Source organism: Bos indicus, chromosome 14 (assembly GCF_029378745.1).
Source record: "Bos indicus isolate NIAB-ARS_2022 breed Sahiwal x Tharparkar chromosome 14, NIAB-ARS_B.indTharparkar_mat_pri_1.0, whole genome shotgun sequence".
Lineage (NCBI taxonomy): Eukaryota > Metazoa > Chordata > Mammalia > Artiodactyla > Bovidae > Bos > Bos indicus.
Genome location: NC_091773.1, coordinates 66,990 through 94,164, shown reverse-complemented (window position 1 = coordinate 94,164; position 27,175 = coordinate 66,990). Strand labels below are relative to the sequence as shown.

Sequence of the window (27,175 nt, the reverse complement as noted above, 5' to 3'; positions counted from 1 at the left end):
CGGCTGGTCCAGTGATGACACTTGGAGAACCACTGACTTACGCAAGGGACAGCTTCCACAGAAACTGAAACAGCACTTTTTGAGACACTTACTCTATTTTATTCTGAGAGCTTCCTCACATGGAGAACCCAGATGCCAACTTGAAAATTAGCAGAGTAGCTCTTCCACAACTAAGGTTGTAAAGAAAAAACAATATGGAGATGCATTGGAAGGGAGAGATAGAGTCTAGTCAGGACCCATACTCCTGATGGGTAACCCAGAATTAGGAGGGGACATTACCAACTTGGTATCTTCCCTGGGAGGACATGCTGAGCACCTGAGCCCTGGTGACCTGAATGAGGAAGACAAGCCCCCATATCTTGATTTGAAACCAGCAGAGCTACGTCTGGGAGAGAGCTGGGGGCTGTGGTAAGCCAAGACCCCATGCTTAATAGGTTAGTGCCAAACTTACTGACGCTGAATGTTGTCAGTAATGACGCTCAATGTAGCCACAGGTCACGTGGGAAAGAGAATTATATACTAATTTTAGGACACGTGCCAAAGGGGCAAGGATTTCTTGAACCTTTATCCAGGGATGAAATCACTTGACATTTAAAAAAATCTTCCCTGTACCCAGCTGTCCCAGTGCTAGAAGGAGACTTTTCTGACATTCCTCACTTACCTTGCTAGCACTGCTTGCCCTGCTATGTCTCTGTGTTCCCTGTGGAACAGACATATCCAGCCCAGCCATGCCCACAACGCTCCTCCAAAATGGCTTTGCCCTCAAGGGCCTGGATTCCCACACAATCGCCTCCTTTCCTACCATTCACGGTGGGTGGACTCAGCTGTGACTTGCATCCCCTCAAGTTGATTCCCACTTCAGGTCAGCTCCAGCCAGAACTACACCTGCAACTGTTGAGGTGGGGCTTACATTCAGCTGCACTGGGGGCCAGCCAGACCCACCAGCATGCCCAAAGCAACGCATGCACATCTAACAGAACACCAAACTCAGCCTACACAGGAGACACCCTGGATTTCCTGTCTCTGGTGACCTGGGGGAACTGTTCCTTTGGGCCGCATAGGAGACACTCTACAAAAATCCACTTATTCAGACATAGTTCATCTACCTAATATTAATGCATAGAAACAAAAAGGCAAAATAAAGAGACAAAGAATCTATGCTAAATGAACAGCTAAGACATAAACTCAGAAAAAGAACTAAACAAGATGGAGATAAATAATCTACATCAAATGACTGCAAAGTAAGGGTCATAAAGATATTTACTGGGTCTTCCCTGCTGGTTCATTTGTTAAGATTTTTCAGACAATGTAGGCAACAAGGGTTCAACCCGTGGTCTGGGAACTAAGATCCCAGGCTGTGGGGCAAGTAAAGCTGCATGTCACAGCTGTTGAACTCATGTACCCTAGAGCCTGTGCTCCACAAGAGAAGACAGAATGATGGGAAGCCCACGCACCATAACTGAGTGCAGCCCCCACTCTATGCAACTAGAGAAAGCCAATGACACAGCAAGCCCCAGTGGACCCATTAAATAAACGAATAAAAGATATTTACTTGTATCAGGGGGAGCATGAAAGAACAGAGTGAGAACTCCACAAACAGGCAATAAGTATAAAAAAGAACTGATTATAATGGAAGAATACAATAACTGACATGAAAAATACAGCAGATGAGTCAAGAGATTGGATGATTCAGAGGACAGATCAGTAAGCTGACATACAGAGCAGTGCCGGTGCACTGGGCTGACCCAGAGGGAGGGGGCGGGGCCTCAGGATGGGGAGCACATGTGCACCCGTGGCGGATTCATGTCAATGTAGAGCAGAACCACTACCGTACTGTAAAGTAATTAGCCTCCACTTAAAATAAATACATTTATATTTTAAAAAAAGACAAAGAAATACAGAGTAGTGGAAATCACCCGATCTGAGCACCAAAAAGAAGAAAATAAGCCAAAAAATTGAGGATAGTTTAAGGCATTTGGTGGATAATATCAAACATACTAACATTCACATTATAGGAATTCAAGGAGAAGAGAGAAAGATAAACTCTCCCTTGAAGAAACAATGACTGAAAATTTCCCTATATTGTTGAAGGAACCACACCCAGGTCCAAGAAGCACAGAGAGTCCAACACAGAGTAAACCAAAGGAGAAACATGCCAAGACATATACTAATCAAACTAAGAAAAACTTAGCAAAAAGAGAAAATATTAAAAGCAGAAAGGGAAAAGCAACAAAGAACAAGGGAATCCCCATAAGTTTAACAGCTGATCTTTCTGAAGAAACGCTGCAGGCCAGAAGGGTGTGGCATGATATACTTAAAGTTATGAAAGGGAAAAACTTACCAGCAAGACTACTCCAACCAGCTATGACCTCACTCAGATTCAAAGAACTCAGTACCTTTACAAATAAGCAAAAGTTAAAAAATTCAGCACCACCAAAGTAGCTTTACAAAACAAATATTAAAGGATGCTCTCTAGGCAGGAAATAGAAGGGAGTGAATAGACATGGAAAAAAACAGAATAATAAAGTATATAATAGTATCATGCATAGCAATAATTACCTTACCTATAAATGGATAAAATGGTCCAACTGAAACACAGACTGGCTGAATGGAAACAAAAACAAGCCCCATATAAATGTTGTCGATAATACATGCACCTCAGACCTAGGGACACACACAGACTAAAACTGAGGGCCTGGAAAAAAGGTATCCCATGCAAATGGAAATCAAAAGAAAGCTGGAGTAGCAATTCTCATCTCAGATAAAACAGACTTTTAAATAAATACTATTACAAGAGACAAGGAAGGACACTACATAATGATAAAGAGATCGATCCAGGAAGAGGATATTGCAATAATAATACACACGCATCCAACACAGGAGCACCTAAATACGTAAGACAAATACAAATAACCAAAAAACAGGGAATCGACAGTAAGAAAATAATACTAGGGGACTTTAACACCCCACTTATACCAATGGACAGATCATCCACAAAGAAAATTAATATAGAAACATAAGCCTTAAATCACACATTAGACTAGATGGACCTTATTGATATCTTTAGCATATTCCATCACCAAACAGCAGAATACATTTTTTTTTTTTTCTCAAGTGCACATGAAACACTCTCTGAAATGGATCACGTCTTGGGTCGCAAATCAAGCCTTGCAAATTTTAAGAAACTGAAATCACAGCAAGAATCTTTTCTGATCACACTGATACATGATTAAGGATCATTTATAGGAAAATTTGTAAAAAACACAAACACATGGAGAAATCAAACAGGTCACTGAAGAAATCAAAGAGGAAATTTAAAAATACCTAAAAACAAATGGCAATGAATAAATGATAACCCAAAACCTATGTGATGCAATAAATCAATGCTAAGAGGGAAGTTTATAGCAATACAAGAAGCCTACCTCAAGAAATGAAAAGAACATCAAATAAACAACCTAATCTAACACCTAAAGAACCTAGAAAAAGAGGAAAATGGCCACAAAACCTCCAAAGTGAGCAGAAGGAAAGAAATCATAAAGATCAGAGCAGAAATAAATGGAAATGAAGGAAACACGAGCAAAGATCAATAGAACAATAAGATACGTCTTGGAGAACATAAACAAAATTGACAAATCATTAGCCGGACTCATCAAGAAAAACAAGGAGAAGACTCAAAGCAACTTGAAATGACAAGGGAGATGTTACAACAGACCACACAGAAAGACAAAGGGTCATAAGAGACAATTAGAAATAACTGCATGACAATAAAATGGATATCCTGGAACAAAAGGACAAATTCTTAGAAAAGTACAATCTCCTAAAGACTGAACCAGGAACAAATAGAAAATATGAATAAATCAAGCACAATAATTGAAATATTATTTAAATTAAAATAAATTAAATATTAATTTAAATAAATCAATTTAATAGTTAACAGTTAATGTAATCAATATAATAAATTACTTTATAATATTAATACAATAAATAGTTTAATATTTAATAATTAAATTAACTCAATAATTTAATTTAATAATTTCCATTATTAAATTAAAAAATATTCAATTATTCAAGTACAAAGGAATCGTCCCATTGGGACAATGTGGTATCCATGTGGGAAGGTAAGTTGGATCCCTACCTCACAAAACACCACCAAACCAATTAGGCACATACTAAAAACCAACAATTGAAGGAAAAACTTTACAAAATTTTGAACAATTTTTGATGAGGGAATATCTTTTCTTTAAATTGAGGTATTGTTGATTTGCAATAATTTGTTTGTTTAAGGTGTACAGCAAAGTGATTCAGTGATTCAGCCTCTCAGGTGCTTCCTTGGACAAAATTCATTCCCTTTGGGAGGCCCCTGGGCCATGCCCTCAGAACAGCTGCTGCTGCTAAGTCGCTTCAGTCATGTCGGACTCTGTGCGACCCCATAGACCCACCAGGCTCCCCTGTCCCTGGGATTCTCCAGGCAAGAACACTGGAGTGGGTTGCCATTTCCTTCTCCAATGCATGAAAGAGAAAAGTGAAAGGGAAGTCGCTCAGTCCTCTCCGACTCTCTGCAACCCCATGGACTGCAGCCTACAAGGCTCCTCTGCCCATGGGACTTTCCAGGCAAGAGTACTGGAGTGGGTTGCCATTGCCTTCTCTGCCAGAACAGCTAAGAATCCTGAATAGGCAAAGCAGCAAGCATATGGTGGTGCTTGTGGGGGTTTTTAGACTGAATAAATTATTCGAACAATATAAGAAACTGGAGAAGGCAATAGCACCCCACTCCAGTGTTCTTGCCTGGAGAATCCCAGGGACGGGGGAGCCTGGTGGGCTGCCGTCTATGGGGTCGCACAGAGTCAGACACGACTGAAGTGACTTAGCAGTAGCAGTGGTAGCAATACAAGAAACAAGTCCAGAGGTTAAGAGAGGATCTCCAAACCTACCTTCAAACAGGAAGTCTTGCTCCCTTGAATGTGGGTGTGTGAAACAGCGCTTGGGAAAGGAAGAGGTGTGTCATGAATATTTTGTCTGCAGAGGACAAAGCGGTGTGTAGAGAGGATGTGCAGGCACGTCCCAGGACACTGAGCACACGGACACATGGACTGGACTCTCAGCCCTGCTCTGGGGGCATCACACTATCTCTACCCCTGACACAGGGTGAGCAGCTTGCACGTATCCTGGAGAGTATGGTCACATGACCTGGACCTGACCAATCGGTGTGTTCCATCCTCCCTGGCCACCGTGAGTGGCTCAGGACTGGGGTGGTGACCAATCAGGGCCCAGGGCCGGGCCTCACACTGGAATCAAGGGAAGAGGAGGGCTGGTTCTGCCGGAAGGGGTGAGGCCAGGTGAGGTCAGGCTACAGCTGTGGGAGGGGATTGAGGTCAGCCTGGGGCAGTTGGTGGCCTTCCTGCGCCCGTCAGGGTAGAGCCGCCGGCCTGAGAAGGAGGGCACTGCTGAGCCCAGGGGTTGAGAGCGCCGGTTCTTGCTGTGGTCCGGGAGCTGCCCTGAGGCCAGAGGGAGGCCGTCTGCCCGTGAGTCCTCTCCTGCTTGTCTGTCAGCTTGTTTGAACCACACTGGATTTTCTGTCCAGCTGGCTACGTGGAGACCCTGGAAATGCTCCTCTGTGAGTTTTGGCTGGCTTCAGGGAAGAAATGCCAGATGATACTGGGAGACTTCAGTTTAATCTGGATTCAGGTCATATCTCTTGAAAGTGAAGTGAAAGTCCCTCAGTCATGTCTAACTCTTGGCAACCCCATGGGCTATACAGTCCATGGAATTCTGCAGGCCAGAATACTGGAGTGGGTAGCCTTTCCCTTCTCCAGGGGATCTTCCCAGTCCAGGGATTGAACCCAGGTTTCCTGCAATGCAGGAATATTCTTTACCAGCTGAGCCCCAAGAGAAGTCCAAGAATACTGAAGTGGGTAGCCTGTCCCTTCTGTAGTGGATCAGCATGCCCAACCCAGGAATCAAACCAGGGTCTCCTCATGGCAGGAGGATTCATTACCAGCTGAGCTATCAGGGAAGCCCAGTATCTCTTAAGGCCAGCTATTCATTGATATCTCTTAAGGCCAGCTATTCATTGATATCTCTTAAGGCCAGATATTAATTGTAGGATTACCCTAATTAGTCTTCATGGGATTAAGCTGGCAACCTGCTAAGGTAGCAATTGATGTCCTTTATCTAGAGGACAAAACGGGGGCTCACAGAAGTGGGTAACACAGCTACAGCAAGGAAGTGTGTACCTAGACAAAACCCCCCGATCTTCTGTTAGAACTCAGGGAAGCCATGTGGTGTGGCTTGTCCATGTGACGGGGGCTAAGGCACCCAGCCCACACTGGATACTGTGGGGACCTGACTTGGTAACTGCCTTCTGGCAGCTCTGAGACTCACAAAAGCAATTTGCACTGAAGAGAGGAGGGACACCTCTCTTCATCCTCCCCACCACACCCTCCGGCTACTCCCACACCCTGCCCCCTTTCTCTTTCTTTGTGAGGGAATAAGTGTCACGCTCATGTGACCACATTGGCTGTCCACTGTTCACGAGCTACCACCTGGAGCTGCTACCGGAGAGGCCAAGAGCCTTTGCCCCCGAGTACCTCTCTTTCCTTTGCACCGTGGGGGCCCTCCTCCACACCTGCACACCAGAGGCTGTTTCTGAGACATGCAGGGACCCTCCTTCAGTTTGCAACAGGTTGCATCCATCGCTGTCCTTTCAATGCTTCCCTTGACACTCAGCTCCTGAGCTCCTTTGTCTGCATTGCGGCCCACCTGGCTGCCACGGGAGGGACAGAGCTGACCATGAATCCAAAGCTCAGATCTGACAGGCAGCAATCTGTGTGTAAAGGGCCTGATTAATCATGCTGTAGAGGCTGTAGTGGGCTCTAGGGATCCGTAACCAGGGCTTGGGCCAAAGTGACTCCACAGCTGTTTTAATGGCTGGGGAGGGTTCTGGCTACAGTGGGGGTGGGGTGAGTCTCCTGAGGTTCTGAAGGCCCACTGTGCAGGTTCATGGCACACAGAGAAGAGAAGGCGGAGTCCTTTCCTGGAGCTGGTGGGCTGCGGGCACAGCCATGGATGACCAGGAGTCTGCATCTCACTAGGGGCCGAGGCTGGTGCTGAGGGAATCCTCAGTGAGGATTTTTTTCCTTAAAAGCCATCCTAAGTGACTTCAGCTCCATTGCTTTTTTGCCAAAAACCTACAATGATCTCAAGAGCTTTGTACACACCAAGGATGGTGACTGGACATGGAGCCCAGCACAGACGGAAGTCAGTCCTGCCCTGAGTCCCACGGGCCAGCCACACCTTCCCCCTTCCATGGCCTGGCTTTCTTCTGCCAGGACCAGCAGAATGGTGGAAAGGCAAGTGTGGTCTCAAGCTGAGGGGCCCAGCCTGGGCTCCAAGCCCCTGAGCGTCCCCTTGGGACGTCTGGTGGACCTAGTTCCCCCTGCCGTGGGGCAACTCTCTCTCGGGGACTGTCGTGTTTCTTTGCTCTCTGTTGTGATGGGGCACTCCAGTTATCTCAGGGCGATTGGGAAGTCTGCTAGTGTTACATGCTCCCGCCTTAGATGGGAAAACATTATTGCTGCATTGACGCTGCTCACTCGATACTGGGTATCTGTTAAACACAAATGGCAAGGGGAACAGAGCAAAACAGAAAAAAAAAATGGAGAGTTGCTGGGTTGCCTCAAGTCTCGCCTGTGATTAAGAGTGTGTACAGCCTGCATGTGAACCCCGGTTCCCACACCTGCCAGCTACCAGGTGCCAAGCGCCGATTTTAGACCCCCAGCTTCACTAAGGAGTCATTGACAGATACAGTTTGTGTGTATTTCAAGTCTACATTGTGATGACTTGATGCCCATAGACGTCGTGGAATGATTGCCCCACATTCGCATCGCCTCACACGATTAACTCTGTGTGTGTGTGTGTGTGTGTGTGTGTGTGTGTGCCTTTTATGTTGTTCTTATAATCCATGAACACAATACAGATAGCTCTCCATTTTTTTAGATCTTATTTATCTTAGAAGTTTATAGTTTGCTGTATGTTTTGCACATGTTTAATTAGATAACTTGATATTTTTAATGCCATTATAAATTCCTAATAGAGATAGAATTGACTTGTCTATATTCCCTTGGTAAATCCACTTACTTCAAATCCTTCTAATTGTATTTTTTTTTGTATACACAATTATGTCTGCAAATAAGTTCTTTTTTTTCCCCTTTGCAACTGTGATAACCCTTTCCTTTTTCTTGACTTATTGTATGGACTAGGATCTCCAGTACAGTGGTGAACAGAAGTAGTGAGAATAAGTATCCTTGTCTCTGTCCAATTATCAGAGGAAAAGCTTTCACTATTTCACCATCACACAGGATATTAGCTTTTTTGTAGATATTTTTATCAAAATATGTAAATTCTTCTCTGTTAGTTTACTAAGCAGTTTTTTCTTAGTCATGAACTAAAATTATTACATTAAAAATTCTTAAGTTTATCTTCTGCAGATTTTGAAACAGGTGATTTTTCTTTTATGTGGTGATTTAACTTTTAAAAATTTTGTGATTCTAAAACAACCCCAACCTGATCTCAATGTATTCTCCTTCAGTTGGACTTTACTTGTTAGTGTTTTATTTAGGATTATTTCATCTATACTCAGAGTCTGTAATTTTACTTTCTTGTACTTCTTCCTTGTTGGTTTTAGTATCAAGGTTATGCTAGTCTTATAAAACAAGTTTGCAGAGTGTTCCTTGTTTACCCCGAGAATTCCTGTGAGACTACTGTTTTCTTCCCTAGATTTTTGGAAAAACTGATTGGCAAAACCAGTTGGTTTCATTGTGGGGAGGCTTTTAATTTCAGATGTAATTTTTTTCATGCAAATAAAATTTTCTCATATTGTATGTCTTCGTGGGTCTATTTCAGTAAAACATTTCCCCCCCTGCTAGGAATTTATTGAGATGAGCAGACTCTCCAGTTAGTAAGTGAACTGTGGTTCATAATATCTTTCTTATCTGCAAGATGTGTTGTCTCCCCTTTTAAAAACCCTCGATGCTGGTGATTTGTGCTTTGTCTCTTTTTCTTACTAAGTCTTTCTAGGGGTTTATCAGTTTTTATCATTCCTTTCAAAGTGCCAACTTTTGGCTTTCTTTTTAAAGAAACTTCATATTTGCTTTCTGTTTCCTTGTTTTCTGCTCTTTCTTTTTTTTTTTTTTTTCCATCTGCCTTGTGTTTCATTCGCTATGGTGTTTTTTCTGGTTTCTTGGGAGGGAGGCTTAATTGATTTTTAGCCTTCCTTCTTTTCCAGTGTACTTGTTTAAGGCTTTAAGTTACCCTCTAAACATAGTTCGCTGCATCCCACAGGTTTGAATAAGCCAGATTTTCATTATCTTTTATGGAAAAGTATTTTCTAATTTTCATTGTGTTTTTTAAAATTATTAATCAGGAAATTCTTCAAGCAGTATGTCATTTAACTTCCGAATGTTTGGGGAGGTTTTTCTAGTGACCCTTGTTTTATTTCTAGCTTAATTCCATGAAGAGCCCCGTTGTAGGCTTTTGGGGCTACTGTTATAAATCCCGTAGACTAGCTGATAAACAACAGAAAGTTGTTTCTTGTAGGCCTGGAGGCTGGGGAGTCCCAAGATCACCAGCAGGTGCCTCGTCTGGTGAGGCCTGTTTCCTGGTTCCTAGACTGCCTGCTGCTTCTCCCTGTTCTCGCAGCACAGGAGCCCATTCCCTCCTGGCCTGACCCCTCCCAGAGTGCCTGCCTCCTTGGATCATCACCACCTGCCGGATGAAGTTTGAGGGCCCATAAACCATCAGCCCATTGCAATCGCTAAGTATACCCTGCATTATTTCAGTCCTTTGAAATAATTTGTGCTTTCCTAATGGCCCAATATATATTCTTTTTGTTATATGTTCCTTTGGCTCTTGAAAATAATATGTATCAGTGGGATGCAATGTTCCATGTGTATCAGTCAGATCAGGCTTGTCACTCATGTAATTCCGATTCCAGTAGCCACATTGAGTAAAAGCAGAAGTAGGTGAAATTACCTGTAATATATTTTATTTTAGCACACATAAAATATCATTTCAGTGTGTAATCAACATGATAAAACCTAATGAAATAGTTCACATTCTTTTTTTCATGCTCAGTCTTTAAAATCCAGTATGTGTTTTAGGCTTGCAGCGCATCTCATTGTAGAGCCAGCCATATTTCAGGTACTTCATGGCTGCAGGTGACTACATACCAGGGGGCCCAGTTCCACGAGAGAGGTGTCTTTAATATCTCCCACTGGGATTATGAACTCGGCTGTTACTCCTTTTCTATTTCTGTCAGTTTTTATGTATTGATATTTTGAGGTTATGTTATTAGGTACATTCAAATTTAGAATCCTCATCTTCTTGCTAGACTGAACTTGTGTCAGTATGAGATGCTCCTTTTTATCACTAGAAATGCTTCTTTCTTTAGAGACTATTTGACAGTGATGTTGCCACATCAGTTTTCTGTCCTTGTTGGCCTGGGTATCTTTTAGTTTCAGCTGTCTAAAAGATATTCCATCTTAACATGTAGCTCTGTGAATAGTGTACAGTTTTCATTGGAATCAGTATGACACTTTATCTTTTAATGAGAGTGTTTGCTGTGTTTATAATGTTGATATTCAGTGTGTAGACACCATGTTGCTGTGTGTTTTCTGTTTGTCCCACCTAGTCTGTGTTCTTTGCTCTTGCCTTCTTTTAGAAGTTTGAAGTGTTTCTCTAGTTCTGTGCTCCTCTGTCAGGTTGTTAGGTGCATATTTGCAGACACAGCGTGTGTTTTACACTCAAGCCTAACTTAGTACTTTACTGCCTCCCTGACTCGACTGTTTCCTCCTTGTCACTGTTACACTTTGAACTGTTAGATATATATTTGGCGTTAACATCATTGTTTTGTAGAGTTAATATTTACCCTCACAGTTACCTCGTTGTTGGTCTCTACTTGTTTTTTATATTTCCGTCATAGACTACTTTTCTTTTTCCCAAAGCACTGCCTGAATATTTTTTTAGTTCATGTGTGTGGGTGATGAATTGTCTCATTTCCCTTTGCCCTCAAAGTCTCTATTTTGCTTTCACATTCGAAGAGTATTTTTGTTGAGTATAGAATTCCAGGTTGGTGGTTATTTGTTTTTCAGCATTTTACAGATGCCAGTCCATTATCTTCTGACTTCCTTGTTCTTGGAAAGTCAGCTCTCAGTGTTGCTGTGCCACTAAAAGCCACACCTTTTTCCTCTGAGCGCTTGAACATGCTGTTCTTGCCTTAGGCACCTGCAGAGCTGCTGAAACCAATGTGTGGTTTCATTTTTGAGTCAGTGGTCTGATTCTTGAACCAACTCTTGCCACTGTCCCTGTCAGCCAGTTCAGTCGCTCCGTATCTGCCCCGTTGCGACCCCATGGACTGCAGCACACCAGGCTTCTCTGTCCATCACCAACTCCCCGAGCTCGCTCAGGCTCATGACCATCGAGTCATTGATGCCATCCAACCATCTCATCCTCTGTCGTCCCCTTCTCCTCCTGCCTTCAGTCTTCCCCAGCATCAGGTTCTTTTCCAATGAGTCAGTCCTTCGCAGCAGGTGGCCAAAATATTGGAGCTTCGGCATCACTCTTTGCAGTGAATGTTCAGGTCTGATTTGCTTTAGGAGTGACTTGTTGGATCTCCTGGCAGTCCACAGGTCTCTCAAGAGTCTTCTCCAACTCCCCAGTTCAGAAGCATCGATTCTTTGGCGTTCAGCCTTCTTCATGGGGCAACTCTCACATCCATACATGACTACTGGAAAAACCATAGCTTTGACTAAATGACCTTTGTCGGCAAAATAATGTCTCTGCTTTTTAATATGCTGTCTAGGTTTGGCATAGCTTTCCTTCCAAGGAGCAAGCATCTTCTAATTTCACTGTCTACAGTAATTATGGAGCCCAAAAAATAAAGTCTGTCACTGTTTCCATTGTTGCCCCATTTATTTGCCACGTAGTGCTGGGGCCGGATGCCATGATCTTCATTTTTTGGAATGTTGAGTTTTGCCAGCTTTTTTACTCTCCTCTTTCACTTTCATCAAGAGGCTCTTTCGTTTCAACCCCTGGAGGCATTTCTTATTCCCCTTTCTCTTTTCTCCACCATGAGGGTCCCCATTTATACTTTTTAACAACGTAGTTTAACATGGGGCTCCTTCAATATATTCTATCCTTTTTTTCTCTCTTATATATATTTTTACCTGACCCATCCTTCAGTTCACTGATCATCTCTTCAGCTATGTCCAATTTGATGTTAAGGCCAGAGACTGAGTTCTTAAATTCAGTCACTGTTATTGTAAAGTTCGAGAGTCAGTTTTGATTCTCAGAAAGTTTTCCTTTCGTCAAGTATATTTTTCAACAGGTGACATTTGCATCTAATACCTCTAGCATACCTCTGATATGCTGATATACATCTGATACCTCTGGATCTGGTTCAGTTTTTTTTTTTTTTTTCTCTTGGTCCTGTTTGTTGTTACACCCTCTTTTGCTTTTTTGATTGCATGTTGGACATTATGTTTGGAAAACCCTAGAGGTTCTGAGTGATGCTGTCTTCTCCAGAGTCTCCTCTGACACAGACCTCCAGTGGGGACAGAGCTGTCTGTTCACTCAGGGCCTGAGGGACTTGAGGCTGGGGGTTCCTTGTAAGCTCAGTTTCAGCAGCCTTCACCCACCTTTCCCCCCGAGCCCAGGGAGGAGCTTTCCAGCGTCTCCATCTGGAAGCCTGGGCTGCCTCCCAGGGCCGCCCTCTTCTCAGCAGGTCCTGAAGCCCACCATCTGTCTCCTGAGCACCACGAGGTGACAGATAGTGCTCAACCAGTTCGGGCAGAGTGTTGGGTACATTTTCTGATATCCGAACTGATTCTCTAGGCCTGCACACAAATTTTTGTCTTCCCAGCCCAAGGAACCATCCAGAGCTGTGTTATCCAGTCCCCTCTGCTTGACTTTTTCCCTGCCTTTTCTTCGCAGAGTCGGCTTTGTTCAGATGGCCCAAGGGAAGGAGCGGGCCTCTCAGTCTTCAGTTCCCTCACTGGGCTTCCCTTTTGTTTGAAATCTTGGATTGTGGCTGCCTAAGGACCTCTTTTTAAACTGTATTTAGCTTTTCTAGTTCTCGGTAGGCTGACCTACAAGCTGCTTGCATCTGTCACTGGATGTGGGGACACCCTGGGTGTAGTCTGTCATCTGAAGCCACATGCAACAGTCACAGTACTTGTATTGATCAACTTTGATACTGGGGAAAACAAGAACCAGGTGTCCTTGCTTAGTACCCACGGTTGTGTTTCTGGTCAGAATCCCCAGCTTGCCCAGGCTGTTTCAGTGCCACGTGAACTTGGGAAGGAGGTGGAGCAAGCAGCCGACGTGGCCTGGAGACAGAGGAGCCGGTCTCCCCTCTTCCCTTGCCCCTGCCGGCCCAGGGCAGGCCTTGCGACGACGGGCTGCTGGTGGTGGAGGCCAAGGCTGAGGAGGGAGGGGTTACGTGACCTGTATTCTGTGACATGGTCACATGTGGGTTTTCTTTTTCAGTTTGAAAAAATGACTGCTTTTAGTTTTCCCTCCAGTTTTACTTTAAGGTGGAAAATGAAGATTTTATTCTTAAAGTTGAGCACAGTGATTTTACAGTCTTTTTGAAAGCAACAGTTGAGGTTTTAAAAACACATCTCAGAGAACTCCAGTAGATAAAGCCAAAAAAAGAGAACGTGTTCAGGGTGAACTGTGGGCAGGACCCCAAACTGTACTCTGTCTCTCCCAGAGTGTGTAATTGGTGAGATGGGTGGATATAGGACCCCAAGCACCCTGGGGACTGAGGCCCTCAAGTGACAGCAGAGGTCCAGGCTGAGCCAGGAGCAAGTGGCCTGTGCCCTGGCAAGTGGAGAGCCGCAAGGGTGGGAGTGGGGCCAGGAGAGGGGTGGGAGACTCGGGGGCGGAGGGTGGGGCAGCACCTGGTGGCGTCTGCGAGGCACTGGCTGTCACGGCTCGAGGCAGGGACATCCCTGAACCTCCACCTTGCAGCCCCCACGGAGCAGAGTCATCTGACAGCCCAGGGTTGAAGTTAAAAGGATGAGTTCACAGCAGGTTGAATGAACCCCTGTACCCACTGTGGGTTCATTTTAAGTACCTGGAGCGAGGTTGGTCAAGCCCTTGCTGAGCTTGAGTGAGGGAGTCAGTCAGGGAGGACTGAGCTCAGGGTGAGAGTGAGGGGCAGCTAGCGTGGTGAGTCCTCCTCAGCCGGGTGGATTCTGGGGACGCCCTTGAGTTCATGGGTGCCCTTTCAGTAGCCTCACTGGAGGCTTGTTTGGGGCTTAAAGGGGTGCAGAAGCCCACTTAGAAGACGTGCTCATTCCCAGGGGTGGTGGTTTCTGAAAGAGTTTATACTGGTCGGTTCGACTGTGACCCAGTACCTTGCAGGGTCATGTTTGACAGGGGGCCTGAGCCATGGGCACGGCCTTCCTTCTCCCGCACCCCACACTCACCTGTCATCTTTTTGGCAGCCCGTCCCCCCTCTCTGTACCCTTGACGGTGGGCCTGAGCCCAGCCCCCCTGTTACGACAGAGCCCCTTGTGACTGAGTGGGTTCCGGTTCTGGGCTCCTGGGAGACGTGCTGGAGGCAGAGCCTTCGTGCCATTTCTCCTTGAGACAGTGGTGCTATTGGTCATAGTGTGAGAGCAGTGGTCATAGTGTGGGAGTGGTGTGTGTGAGAGCAGTGTGTGTGAGAGCGGTGGTCATAGTGTGAATAGCAGTGGTTGTAGTGTGAGATTGGTGGTTATAGCTCAGGAGCGGAGGTATCCTACCGTGAAACAGCAGTTGCCCCCGAGTGGGGGGCTGCCCCCATCCGCGAGGATGGGTTGCAGAAGGGCCCGCCTGTGGGCGCTTTTTCAGTGCTGCAACCCCAAGGCAAAGGCCAAGACAAGGAAGAACTTGGCCTCGGCCCAAGTCCTGTAAGGAGAGTGGCCTGAGGTGATGTCAGGATGCATTTAACAGGAGGCTTCCTGTGTGCTGTTTTGGATCTGTCAGGAATTCTCTGCTCCTTATTAATTCCTGAATACTCAGGAATTAAGAGGAGAGGCAAGCCTCTCCTGCTGGCCGAAGAATCCAGGCATTTCCTTCATTAATTTTTCTATATAGTGATAAGTACCCTCTTCCTTCTTGTGAACCATACGGTAAAAGTGACTGTTTACAACTCTCTCTCTCTTTAATATGGTTCGCCTATGTTTTGTAAGTCTGGAATTTTAATCTTTATCTTTGCTGAGAATAACTACCTTGTAAGACAGTATATATTTCCACACCATGTTGATTAAAACACCTTTGTTCCATCAGAGCTCTGGTCCCCGTGTCTTTCTCTCTCTCTCTCTCTATCTCTTTTTCAGGCTGATCCCTTGGAGCTCTGCAGACGCTCTCTGAATTCACTTTCCTGCCTGGGCTTCTAAGACCCTCTCGAGAAGGCACTTTGCATGTTCACTCCATTGAGAGGGCACCTGAGGCCTCTGTGAACAGAGCAAGCCCTGTGTCGGGGGCTTTATTGGCTTTCTGCATAAGCCAAGGAATATCAGCCTCTTTCTGTCCCTTACCTTCTTGTCGTCAACTCCGGACCACCAAGTTCCGGTCCATTAAAGGACCTCAACAAGTGGCACCCAGAACAGGGACTTGGTGCACGTAGGCAGATTCTTGGACGGAGTGACCCCAGGGCCTATTGAGGCCGGTAAGTACTAAGACATGGGTAAAAAGGCTGGAAAGCCCCATCACTTTTCTACTTTAATTCATCACTTATTTAAAGTTCAGGGATCTAACGAAATGCATGCTGATTTTTTAGCTAGATTAGAAACTGCTATTTCCCGTAGTGTATTTGGAGAAGCCAAAAGGCAACTAGAGAAATTATTTGCTTTACAACTCTCTCTCTCTTTAATATGGATTGCCTATGTTTTGTAAGTCTGGAATTTTAATCTTTATCTTTGCTGAGAATAACTACCTTGTAAGACAGTATATATGCCCACACCATGTTGATTAAAACACCTTTAATTACTTGCAAATTACCTGCATTATGTGATAATGCAAATCAGGGATGTCAAAAAGCTATGGCTCCAATTCGTGAGAAAGGGACTATTGATTATTTGAAGGCTTGTCGCAATCTAGGATTAGAAACTCAAAAGATGCAAATGGTAGCTGAAACAATAGCTGCTGCCTTAAGAAAGGGAAATAAAGGATGCTTTACATGTGGAAATAAGAACCATTTGAAAAGGGACAGCCCTAAGAAAGCTTAAAAAAAAAAAAGAAAAGAAAAATATATAAAGATAAAAGACCTCCAAAAATCTGCCCTCGCTACAGTAGAGGAATGCATTGGGCAAAAGATTGTAAGTCTAAATCTGACATTGAAAGGAAACCTATTCCAGAAAACTGCAAGCAGGGACCCCCCAGGTCCCCTTCAGCAAAAACCTGAGACAAATTCCATCTTTTACCTGAAACCCTCAACATCTGGCAGTGCTGCCATCGATATACCAGCTTTGGTTTTAGATACTATGAAGTTAATGAGCTCTATTTAAATTCAAATTCACATGAACTGAAAAATATTAAATATATATAATTATTTACATGAGTATAATTTAAATATAATTGTTTGCTAATCTAATTAAGACATGTCTTAAATCATCAACATTATATAATACTTTTATTATGCCTAGGTTTAAGGTAAACTAAATTTGTCAAAAAGGTAACTCTTTATATATATATATATATATATATATATATATATATATGAGATAAAAACTTTTGGATAAACTATTAAAAGTTATTATATTTTTAATAGAATAATCTATTATTGTAATCTGTTATTATAATCTAAAATAGTCTCTTAGGATTGGAATAACTTAAATTTCTAGAGTTCTACTAAACTAAATAATAAAAGTTTATTAAATAGCTAGGTCATTTCCAAATAAAATAAGATTTTAAAACATTAATTACTAAACATTAAATTCCTCTTACAAAAAGTTTTTCTTACAGAAAGACTAAAGAGATTTTAAACTATTAATAAATATATTTTATAATGTATAATATATTGATATATATAAATATAAATATATATTTATATGTAATAAATATATTCACCAATCTATAAAATGCTAATGTACAAGACACTTCATAGTTGCTAAGGAAAAGTGAGATATATGCTTTTAATAAAAAGATATAAGATATGACATACTCAGATATACATTCCACATTTTCCCTGGGGGCCCCTCCTCATTTAACAAACAATACAATTATTAAAATAACTTGGAAGAATGACGAGCCTATTTGGACAGAGCAGTGGCCCCTCACGAAAGAGAAATTACAGGCAGCTAAGGAACTTATAGATGCACAACTAGAATTAAAACATATTGAAGAGTCTTGTTCTCCTTGGAACTCTGCTATCTTTGTCATAAAAAAAAAAAAAAAAAACCTAACAAATGGCGTCTCCTAACAGACCTTAGAAAAGTTAGTGCATCTGTGAAACCTATGGGTGCATTGCAACCAGGACAAGATTGCTTTTTTAATAAACCTTTACACCCTTTAGACCAATAGAGATTCGCTTTCTCTCTCTCTTATCCTAATCATATTAGACCTCATAAACGGTACCAATAGACTGTACTGCCACAAGAGATGATGAATTCTCCCACCATGTGTCAGTACTACGTAGCCAAAACCCTTGAGCCTGTGAGAAAGCAATTTCCTAACTTTCTTGTTATTCAGTATATGGATGATATATTGTTTTCGGCTCCATCTATCTTAAACACTGAACACATGTTTGATATAGCTCAACTATGCTTTAAAAACTCTAGATGAATCATTGCCCCTGAAAAAATTCAAACCTCTACACCATACTATTACTTGGGGTTCGTTGTTAATAGGCAACGCATTACTCCCCAACTAACTCAGATCCGTGCTGATAAATTATCAACCGTAAATGATTTTCAAAAGCTCTTAGGGGATATTAATTGGATTAGACCTTCTTTAGGCATTGCTAATTATCAACTGAATAGTCTATTTAGTACTTTAAAAGGAGATCCTGATTTAAATAGCCCTTGTTCACTTTCTCAAGAGGCACGAGAAGAACTCTGTTTGGTGCAAAATAAATTACAAAAACAATTTCTTACTCGCATCAAAATAGATTTACCTCTAGAATTGTTTATACTCCCCTCTCATTCTCCCACAGGACTTATTGCCCAACAAGAAGACCCAGTAAAATGGATCTATATCCGTTTTATGGAAATAAAGTCACTTACACCCAACCTTGATTTAATTGCTCTAATCGTTATCAATGGAAGAATTAGGACTAAAACTCTAATTGGCTCCGATCCTCATAAAATTGTAATACCTATCAATAAATACATATTACAGGTATTCCTTATAATCCACAGACACAAGACATAGTCAAAATAAACACATCACACACTAAAGTTACAAATAAAAAAAATTAAAAAGGGGAATACACAGGTACACTACTGTCTTCCTTATCTAAAGCAGACTTTACTAGCTTCTAACATATTTTCTAAACCTATAACTATTGTTACTACAGCTTTATTTGTTTTAAATTTTTTAACCTCTTCTTAAGATTCAACCCAAGGGGGCCCCCGGCATTCAAAATGGAGATGAAATAAGAACCCCAGGAAGAAGAAATTCCAATACGGGCCATGTCTGCTCCAAAGATCTCCAGAAAGCACCGCCTTCGACGGCATCACCCCGATGATCTCCTCACTTGGAGACAAATAAAAGCCCTACTAATCAAGCTGAAAATTTGGTCTCTCAACAGGGGTTGCCTCCGAGTCCTGAGTACATTCTCCCGGCAATGCTCAGTCTTTTGGCCTGTACCTCCCCCTGCTCAAGCTCAGACTAACACCCAACCCCCCTCTATTGCAGGTGGTCGAATGGACGGAGAGAGGACCAATCATTTCAACTAATGACTCTATACATATGCTTTCTCCCTAGTACATGAAAGGGCCTTCATACCCTGGGCAGGAAAGAAAACTAATTAATATTTCTTTAGGCTATGAAGTCCTTCCCTTGTGCACGGGCCCAGCAAAATTGTGCATAAACGTCAGCTGACAAATTTGGGCTGACAAATTTGGGCTTTCATCCTACCTCCAAAAGAAGACTTTCAGACACTGCTTGGATTATTTACTGCCCTTTCGTTGTCTGTAAACCATGTTTATACTACTGAAACTTTCGGGAAAGAGTTAGGGAAAGAACAAAGAACTTTATGCAAAGGGTTTACTTATAAAAACTTTACTTATACTCCCATTCCTTGGGACAAATGTCAAACCAATCAAGAAAATCAATGTTTGTGGCTAATCATACAATTGTTGCTTGGGGACCCCATGGTATGTGGTTATCTGACTGCTCAGATGATATTAACAACACTGTGTGTGATATGGAAGGTCACTGACACTATGATGGAACATTACTATGACAAACGACTTCTTGAGTGCCTTGACCATGGATTAGCCCCACCTCCTCCTAAGATCGTCCTCCATAAACAGAGTGGGCCTGAACAATGGGCCATTTGGAAACTTGCTGCAAGCATCAGAGCACAGAACAACTTGGAACTTGGACCGGACATTTCATAGGGACCAGTCGTCACAATAACTATTTCTTTCGCTACAGTCAGTCATATTTTATACAGGCCTGTGTCCCACTTCCTTTTGTTATAGCCATAGAAAATTTACAATTTAATAAGACTTTTACATTCTGTAACTTGTATTAATTGCAAACTATATACTTGTATTAACACCTCTATTTCTTTAACCTTTTTGTGTTATTCCTGTTCACGTCAATCACAGTGCCTACAACTGGGAACAAATCAAATTTCATTTAATAAATATACGTGATAATGCCTCTCTGAATGTACAACTACTATAAAAGAAAATCTTTAAAACTTTTTTCTAAAAATCTGCCCTCTTCCCCTAATTTGGAAACTTTAGCTGAACAAATTACCTGGGCTAGACCCACGAGGATGGTTTCAAAGTATTACCCACAGTATCGGGTCTGGAACTGTAGCTTTGGTGATTGTCTTGATAATTTTATTTGTTGTTTACCGTCACCTTTCTATAAGGTTGGTTAATACTAACCAAATTCATTTGGTCAAGACCTTTTTTTTTACAAATATAATAAAATAGAGGGAATTGTCAGGAAGCATTTAACAAGAGGCTTCCTGTGTGCTGTTTTGGATCTGTCAGGAATTCTCTGCTCCTTATTAATTCCTGAAGAGGAGAGGCAAGCCTCTCCCACGGGCTGAAGAATCCAGGCATTTCCTTCATTAGTTTTTCTATACAGTGATAAGTACCCTCTTCCTTCCTGTGAACCATACGGTAAAAGTGATCGTATACAACTCTCTTTCCCTTTAATATGGATCACCTATGTTTTGTAAGTCTGGAATTTTAATCTTTATCTTTGCTGAGAATAACTACCTTGTAAGACAGTATATATTTCCACACCATGTTGATTAAAACACCTTTGCTCCATCAGAGCTCTGGTCCCCATGTATTTCTCTCTCTCTCTCTCTCTCTCTCTCTCTCTCTCTCTCTCTCTTTCAGGGTGATCTCTTGGAGCGCAGAGGCTCTCTGAGTTCACTTTCCTACCCAGGCTTCTAAGACCCTCTCGAGAAGGTGCTCTCCATCTTCACTCCATCGAGAGGGCACCTGAGGCCTCCGTGAACAGAGCAAGTCCCATGTCGGGGGCTTTATTGGCTTTCTGCATAAATCAAGGAATATCAGCCTTTTTCTCTCCTTTACCTTCTCATCATCGACTCTAGACCACCAGGTTCCAGTCCATTAAAAGACTTCAACAAGGTGAGAGCAGCCAGGGACTACGCCCGTCGGATTGGCCCTCACCCAGTGAAGCGTTGGGGTTGTGTTTCATTTTGTTAGCATAGTTGTGGGCCCTGCTGGCCAGGGCATTTTGGCCTTAGTGGGCAGGATCGACCCCAGCAGTTTACCTTGTAAGAGGTTGTGCAGGTGCTGCATAGAGGATGGGCGGGGGCCCCACAAGAAGGGAAACACTGGCTGGAGGAGTCACGGGGGCATGTGGACTGAGCTATCAAGTCAGTCCTTGAAGCAGAAAGGCTAAGCCCCTTAACATCTCCCTTCTTCCAAGGAAAGAATACACTGGCTGGAAGAGTCTCTGGGGCATGAGGATCGAGCTAGAGAGTCAGTCCTTGAAGCAGAAAGGCTAAGCCCGTTAATGTCTCCCATCTTACAAACCACGGACCAATGTGTCCAGTATTTTAATGACGGGTACCTACTGCTTACGTGTATGACATACACCCTCATAGCTTCACATGTCTACTACATGCCTCTTACAAGTACTGGGCACTGTTCTGGGTGCTGGACACTCAGTATGTAGTAGGGGATATGTAGTCCAGGATCTTTCTATTTCTGCAAAGAAAAATAGAAGAACAAAAGACTCCGTGTGGTTCAGCTTGAGCAAGTTCACCACGTGGACGGCCCTGCATGCATGTAAATTGTGGTAAAATACATATAACATAAATTTAACATTTTAACCAGTTGACTGAATGACTGGGTGGCTTCAGTGGAGTCAGGCTAACAGATGGCCTTGGGGTGCCATCCACCTTTGTCCCAGAGGAACACTCCAAATCTTGGTGGCCTTGTAGACCTTCCCTTTATTCTTCACTCTCCCCAGTGGCTCTAGGTCATTGGTCTGTGTGTCATTTAAGAATCTCTTTATCCACTTTGTTGTTAGGTTTATGTTTTGGAAAGCTTCTCAGACGTCCCTGGGACTTGAGAAGGCAGGCTTGGATTCTGGGTTCTCCCCTGCCACGTGCCTGCCAGGTCGAGGTGGAGGCCAAAGGCCAGTCTGAGTTGTGGTGGTCTATGTGGTCTTGGGGTCAGTGGACCCCCTCTTCTCTGGAAGGGCAAGGAGATCCTTTGTGTGAAGCCTGGAGAGACTTGACAGGGTCAGTCTTCACAGTCTCTCTCTCTTTTTAATTTATATTTGCATTTAGTTTCCCCTTTAACTGTTTTCTAGGAGTTTCCAACTCCTAGTGTAGAACTCAAAATATGCAGGGAGCAGCTTCTTAAAAGAGAAGAGGAAATTGCTGAACTGAAAGCAGAAAGAAGCAACACCAGGGTCAGTAGGGGGATTCTCATGTGTTGACATTTGCCCCACGTGGGTCACCGCTAGCCTCCGTGTTGCTGTCTTTAAACTCTGTCTGATTTTCAAGTCATTTTTCACATCTTCCCACTGAGCAGACCAGGGTGGATCAGTTCGGGGTTCTCATACCTTACTCCAAATTTATGATGAGAGCTAATGTAATTTTAGTACCTTTGAGAGGGGAGTTCTCAACTTACATTTTTGTCCACGCTACACTTTGTGTGGGATCTTAGTTCCCCAATCAGGGATTAAAACCCATGACCCCTGCAGAAGGGTGGAGTCTTAACTACTGGGCCCCTGGGGAAGTCCACTCTTAACTTTAGACTGAACTGGCAGGATTCCAACGTGCCTTAGCATGTTTCCAGCTGTAGCGTGAGGCTGAAAGGAGTTATCGGCCCTGAAGTCAAGCATGAGGTTGAAAGTGCCCCTTTGGCCCTGCCCTGCAGCTGCTGTTGGAACACCTGGGGTTACTGGTTTCCCGGTACGTTCCATCCCTCTGGATTACAGTGGGCAAGTGGCAGGCACAGTCCCCAGCTAGCATGACCAGTGAGGTGGAGGTGCTCAGGGCACTGAAATTTCTGTTTGAGCACCACAAGGCCCTGGACGAGAAGGTACCAGCCACCCATCCATCCTGGATTTGTACACTTAGTGCCTTGTTTTGACCTCACCGATTGCCTGGAAGTGCTGTGTTCCTTCCCTGTCAAAACAAGGCTAAGGCTTCCTTTCCCCCTTAGAGACCCTCCTACGGCTCTCTAAGCCACGAGTAAGACCTGACTAAGGAGCTCGCACTCAGGAAGTCATAGAAAAGCAGTCACAGGAGGAGAGCCAGTTGAAGGAGTGCCTGGCAGCCCTCTCTTTCCACGTTACAGATCTGGAGGAAGACCTGGACACGGCCAGGAAGAACCTCCTCAAGTCCAAGGACATGAACACGAAACTGCAGTGGGACATCCGCGAAGTGAGTGATGGCGGTCCTGTCTGCCTGAGGTGGACTGTGGGTCCCTTCTTCTCCCGGTGATCTCAGCCTTGGGATGGCTGCGTGAGTAAGAGCAGAGCACTGGAGAGACCACAACTGGCTGCCTCCCCACCTCTGCGTTGAGGTCTCTGGGGTAGAAGAGGCCTGGTCCAGGCAGTCCGTTGGCAGTGGACCGACATGAGGGCAGCCCTGGCGCTGTGCCGCACCCTGGGTGTGGACTCCTCATTTCCACAAGTTCTAGGGGGCCCATTGTGCTCCTTTTGTAAAAATTCATTCATCCATTCATTCATTAATTGGTGTATAGTGGCTTTACACTGCTATGTCAATTTCTGCTGTACAGCAAAGTGAATCAATCATCTATCTATCTATCTGTCTATCTATCTGCCTCTCTTTTAGATTTCCTGCCCATTTACTTCACCACAGAGCACTGAGTAGACTTCCCTGTGCTGTACACTAGGTCCTTACTCATTGACTTTATGTGTAGTATCAGTACTGTATATATGTCAACCCCAGTCTCCCAGTTCATCCCCGCCTCCACCTGCCTGTTGAATGCTGAAATTTCCTTCTGATTCCCTCAGACGAGTCTGGTGACATCTGTGGAGCCCATTCTCTCAGAGCGATGGGAGCATGCTGTGTGGGCTCTGCTGAGGCAGCTTGCCTGGCCATCTTCTCGAGTTTTCTGAGGTTCCGCTCCTTGAAGGGATGTGTGACAGTGATACAGTCAGACAAGTCGAGTGATGTTTGCTCACCCTCAGATCTTCAGGCCCGAAGAAATGTGGAATCATGATGTTTCTGGCGGTCGTGTCTGTGGGGGTCATGATTTATGAAAAACATTCCAGGGATGTGGTGCTGCTACCGGAATCGTCCCCACTGCCAGCCAGCCAGCCAGTCAGCCACCTTGTCCTTCTGGTGGGAAAGTGTTGCCCCGCACTGCCGGTGGGCACTGGCTGGTGATGAAGAGTCAGGCGGGGTTGTGCTGGCGTGGCTGTTGGGAGCGTTGCCCGGAGCTCAGTGAGCAGCTGAGGGGCCGTCCATCCGTTGGTGGGTGGTGGGCGGTGTCGGGTGCTCGCAGACCCTCCCAGAGCAGGGTCACTAACAACCGCCAGGGGGCGCCCTTCTGCCTGTGATCTTCTCCAGGCTTGGTTTCTCCTCCCCGCTGGCATCTCTGCTGTCCTTCCCCGGTTGGCCTCGTAGTCCGACCTTTTGTCTTCCAGAAGCTCTGCCACTAAGGAGGCTAAACGGTTCAAACTTCCTTCCCAGCTTAGGAACGTAGAATGTGTGCCTCGCGCGTCCTGCTGCCTGCGCTGGCTTGCCACATGCAGTCCGAGGAGGGGGCGCAGTGGCGGCGGTTGCGGCGCCCAGGGCAGAGGGGAGCACGTCTTCTCTCACGAGCCGGTCACCAGCACCCTCCGTGAGCCACGCGTCACACACAAAACTGCACAGGCTGCGTGAGCAGGCATGCGGGCATGCCCCCCACGAACCTGGGGCCGGTGGTCCACACAGAGCATGGTCTGCTTGCCGCCCCTGCGGTCACAGCCCGCGTGCCGTCAGGACAGGGTCGTTGAGAGCGGAGCTGATGCTGTTCTTGGCGGACAGGCGGGAGAGAGTCATGGCAGCATGGAGAATAGGCTGTGCCAGATGGAGGCCCAACTGGAGGAGAACAAGGAGCTGCAGCGGGTGCCTGTGCTGACGGGGAGGCGGCGTCTGGGCAGGAGACACGGCTTGGGCAGGGGCCAGAGCTGCCTTTCTCCGCCGCTCCCTTCTCTGCCACCGAGTGTGTGCATGTGTGGCCCCATCTGCTGATCCGGGCACCCACCTCCTCGGGAGCAGGGCCAGAGGTGGTCGCCCATAGGCGGTGGGCAGGAGCCAGGGCGTCCCCACGTTCAAAGAGGCTGCTTGTTGCTCTGACCAGCCAGTCTGGGAGCTGCTTGGGATACAGGTGGACCTCCCAACTGCCCCTCAGACAAACCTGAGGGTGCCAGCCCAGGGCCCATGAAACTGAAGGCATGGTGCCCAGGTGTGGAGCCTGCTTGCCTCGGACGTGGCGCTGGAGTCCCACATGCCAAACTGCTGGTCCAGACACGGTGTATGTGTAGGATGGCTGCTCCTAGGCAGGATGAGAACCGTAGTTGCGCTGCGACAGAAGGTGCGTCAGGAAAGGGTGATGGTGGAGGCTCACATCACCGAGTCCTGAGAGAGGTTTCCTGGAAAGGTTGGCCACACGGCGATACAGACCATTCAGGAAATGGAGTGGGGATCCCAGGTCCAGCCTCACATGTTAGTACTGTCCCCACTATGCCTGTGTTCTTGGGCCTGGACTGCAGAGCCTCAAAGACGGGCTCCCAGGGGGCAGTGGTTCTGACTCCCATTGTGAGACCTGTGGTGAGGCGCCTTCCTGGCTTAGGCAGAGAGCTCAGTGGCTCCCGATCAGGGGTGCTCTTCCTTACTTTCAGAACTGCTGTTCAGAGGCTGTTGAGATCAGGATGCTGTTTATGACTAAGCCAATTCAAAGTCAACTTTTGTTTTGCTTTAAAAATCTTTGAATGCCGATGCCTTATTGTGGAAGCTGTGACAGGTTTTATTTCCTTGGGCTCAAAAATCACTGCAGACGGTGACTGCAGCCATGAGATTAAAAACTGCTTGCTCCTTGGAAAGCTATGACAAACATAGACAGCATATTGAAAAGTAGAGACATCACTTTGCTGACAAAGATCCATATAGTCAAAGCTATGGTTTTTCCAGTAGTCACGGATGGGTGTGAGAATTGGACCATAAAGAAGGCTGAGCCCTGAAGAACTGATGCTTTCGAATTGTGTTGCTGGAGAAGACTCTGTTCTAACAGAAAATAAACTGTTTTTAAATGTATTACAATGGAAAATTTCAAACATGCACAAAAGTGGATGGAGTAGTATAATAAATACCCATGACCCATCAATTAATCTCAGCAATTTTTAACACAAAGCCAATCTCAACTAGATCATTCTTCTCTCCATTTCTTTATACAGTAGATTCTAAAACAGCTTTTTAAACCTTGAAATTGAATTGATGCTCATTTTATAAAACACAGCCTTGCCAACTTTGTTATTACGTTTAAAAAATGCTTGAGGTAATTATTTCCAGTTTTTTAATATGAATTTTCATATTGGAAAAGACCCTGATGCTGGGAAAGATTGAAGGCAGGAAGAGAGTGGATGACAGAGGATGAGATGGTTGGATGGCATCACCAACTCAATGGACATGAGTTTGAGCAGATGCTTAGCAGAAGTCAAGTTACATTTTCCTTATGCTAATCCACTGCTGTAACACGTATAGCATTTCTGGTTTTGAACACTGAATGTGTTTGCATTATAGTTGAATTTAGAGTGTGTGGCTGTTATGTGTGGTTCAGAATTCTGAGTAGTCCTTTCTGGGATCACCTGAAAGCTGAGACAAAGCGTGAGCCCTTCACGTGGACTGTGCTGTGCGTCAGAAAGATAATACGAGCCACCTACACAATCAAAAATTTCCTAAAACCCAATGGGCTCCTTGACATCCTTCTTTCACTGTGAGTCTTGAAATCTTCTGTGTGATTTCCACATCTAGTGTTGCACCAGCCTGTCTCACGTGCTCAGGGGCTGCACGAGGCGAGTGACTGCCATGGCCGACAGCACAGAGCTTCCAGGTTGAGTCGAGTGACTCGGAAACTTGGCCCGTTTGACTTGTTTTACCCCATAAGGAAGTGAAGTGGGCTGTAGAGGAATGAATGTGAGGAATGCCCAGGAATGCAGGTGAGCTCCATGGAGACCGTTTAAAGCAACGAGAGGAGTGAGGGCAATAGAGTGAGTTGTGTCCCCCTGACCCGAACCCCCGCCTGAAGTCGAGCTTCTCTCTACAGACTTCATCGTTGTTAATGGCTTGCCATGTTTCCTCCAGAGAAACCTTTTCTGCGCCTGAGATGGAACTTCCTCCTCATTGTGGTTTATGGGTGAATATTGTTCTGAGTGTTTATATTTTCTAGGGACTCCTAGAGAACATTTTCTCAGAATTAAAATGTTCGGAGTGGATACCTAC

At 44.7% G+C, this 27,175-nt stretch overlaps 1 protein-coding gene across 8 annotated transcripts in view; it reads left to right on the top strand.

The window, feature by feature from the left end:
- Positions 1–27,175, top strand: part of LOC139186838 (liprin-alpha-1-like) — a 63,582-nt gene that overhangs the window by 21,632 nt on the left and 14,775 nt on the right. For 3 of the 8 annotated variants that reach the window (XM_070802190.1, XM_070802191.1, XM_070802187.1), the window contains exon 1: positions 26,794–26,892. The exons of 3 other annotated variants lie outside the window; for them this stretch is intronic. In XM_070802190.1, coding sequence (XP_070658291.1) covers positions 26,877–26,892 — 16 coding nt within the window. In that variant the 5' untranslated portion in view covers positions 26,794–26,876. Of the gene's footprint in view, positions 1–26,784; positions 26,893–26,996; positions 27,090–27,175 lie in introns of those variants that run through there. 2 more of the 8 variants (XM_070802189.1, XM_070802188.1) reach the window with 2 other exon arrangements.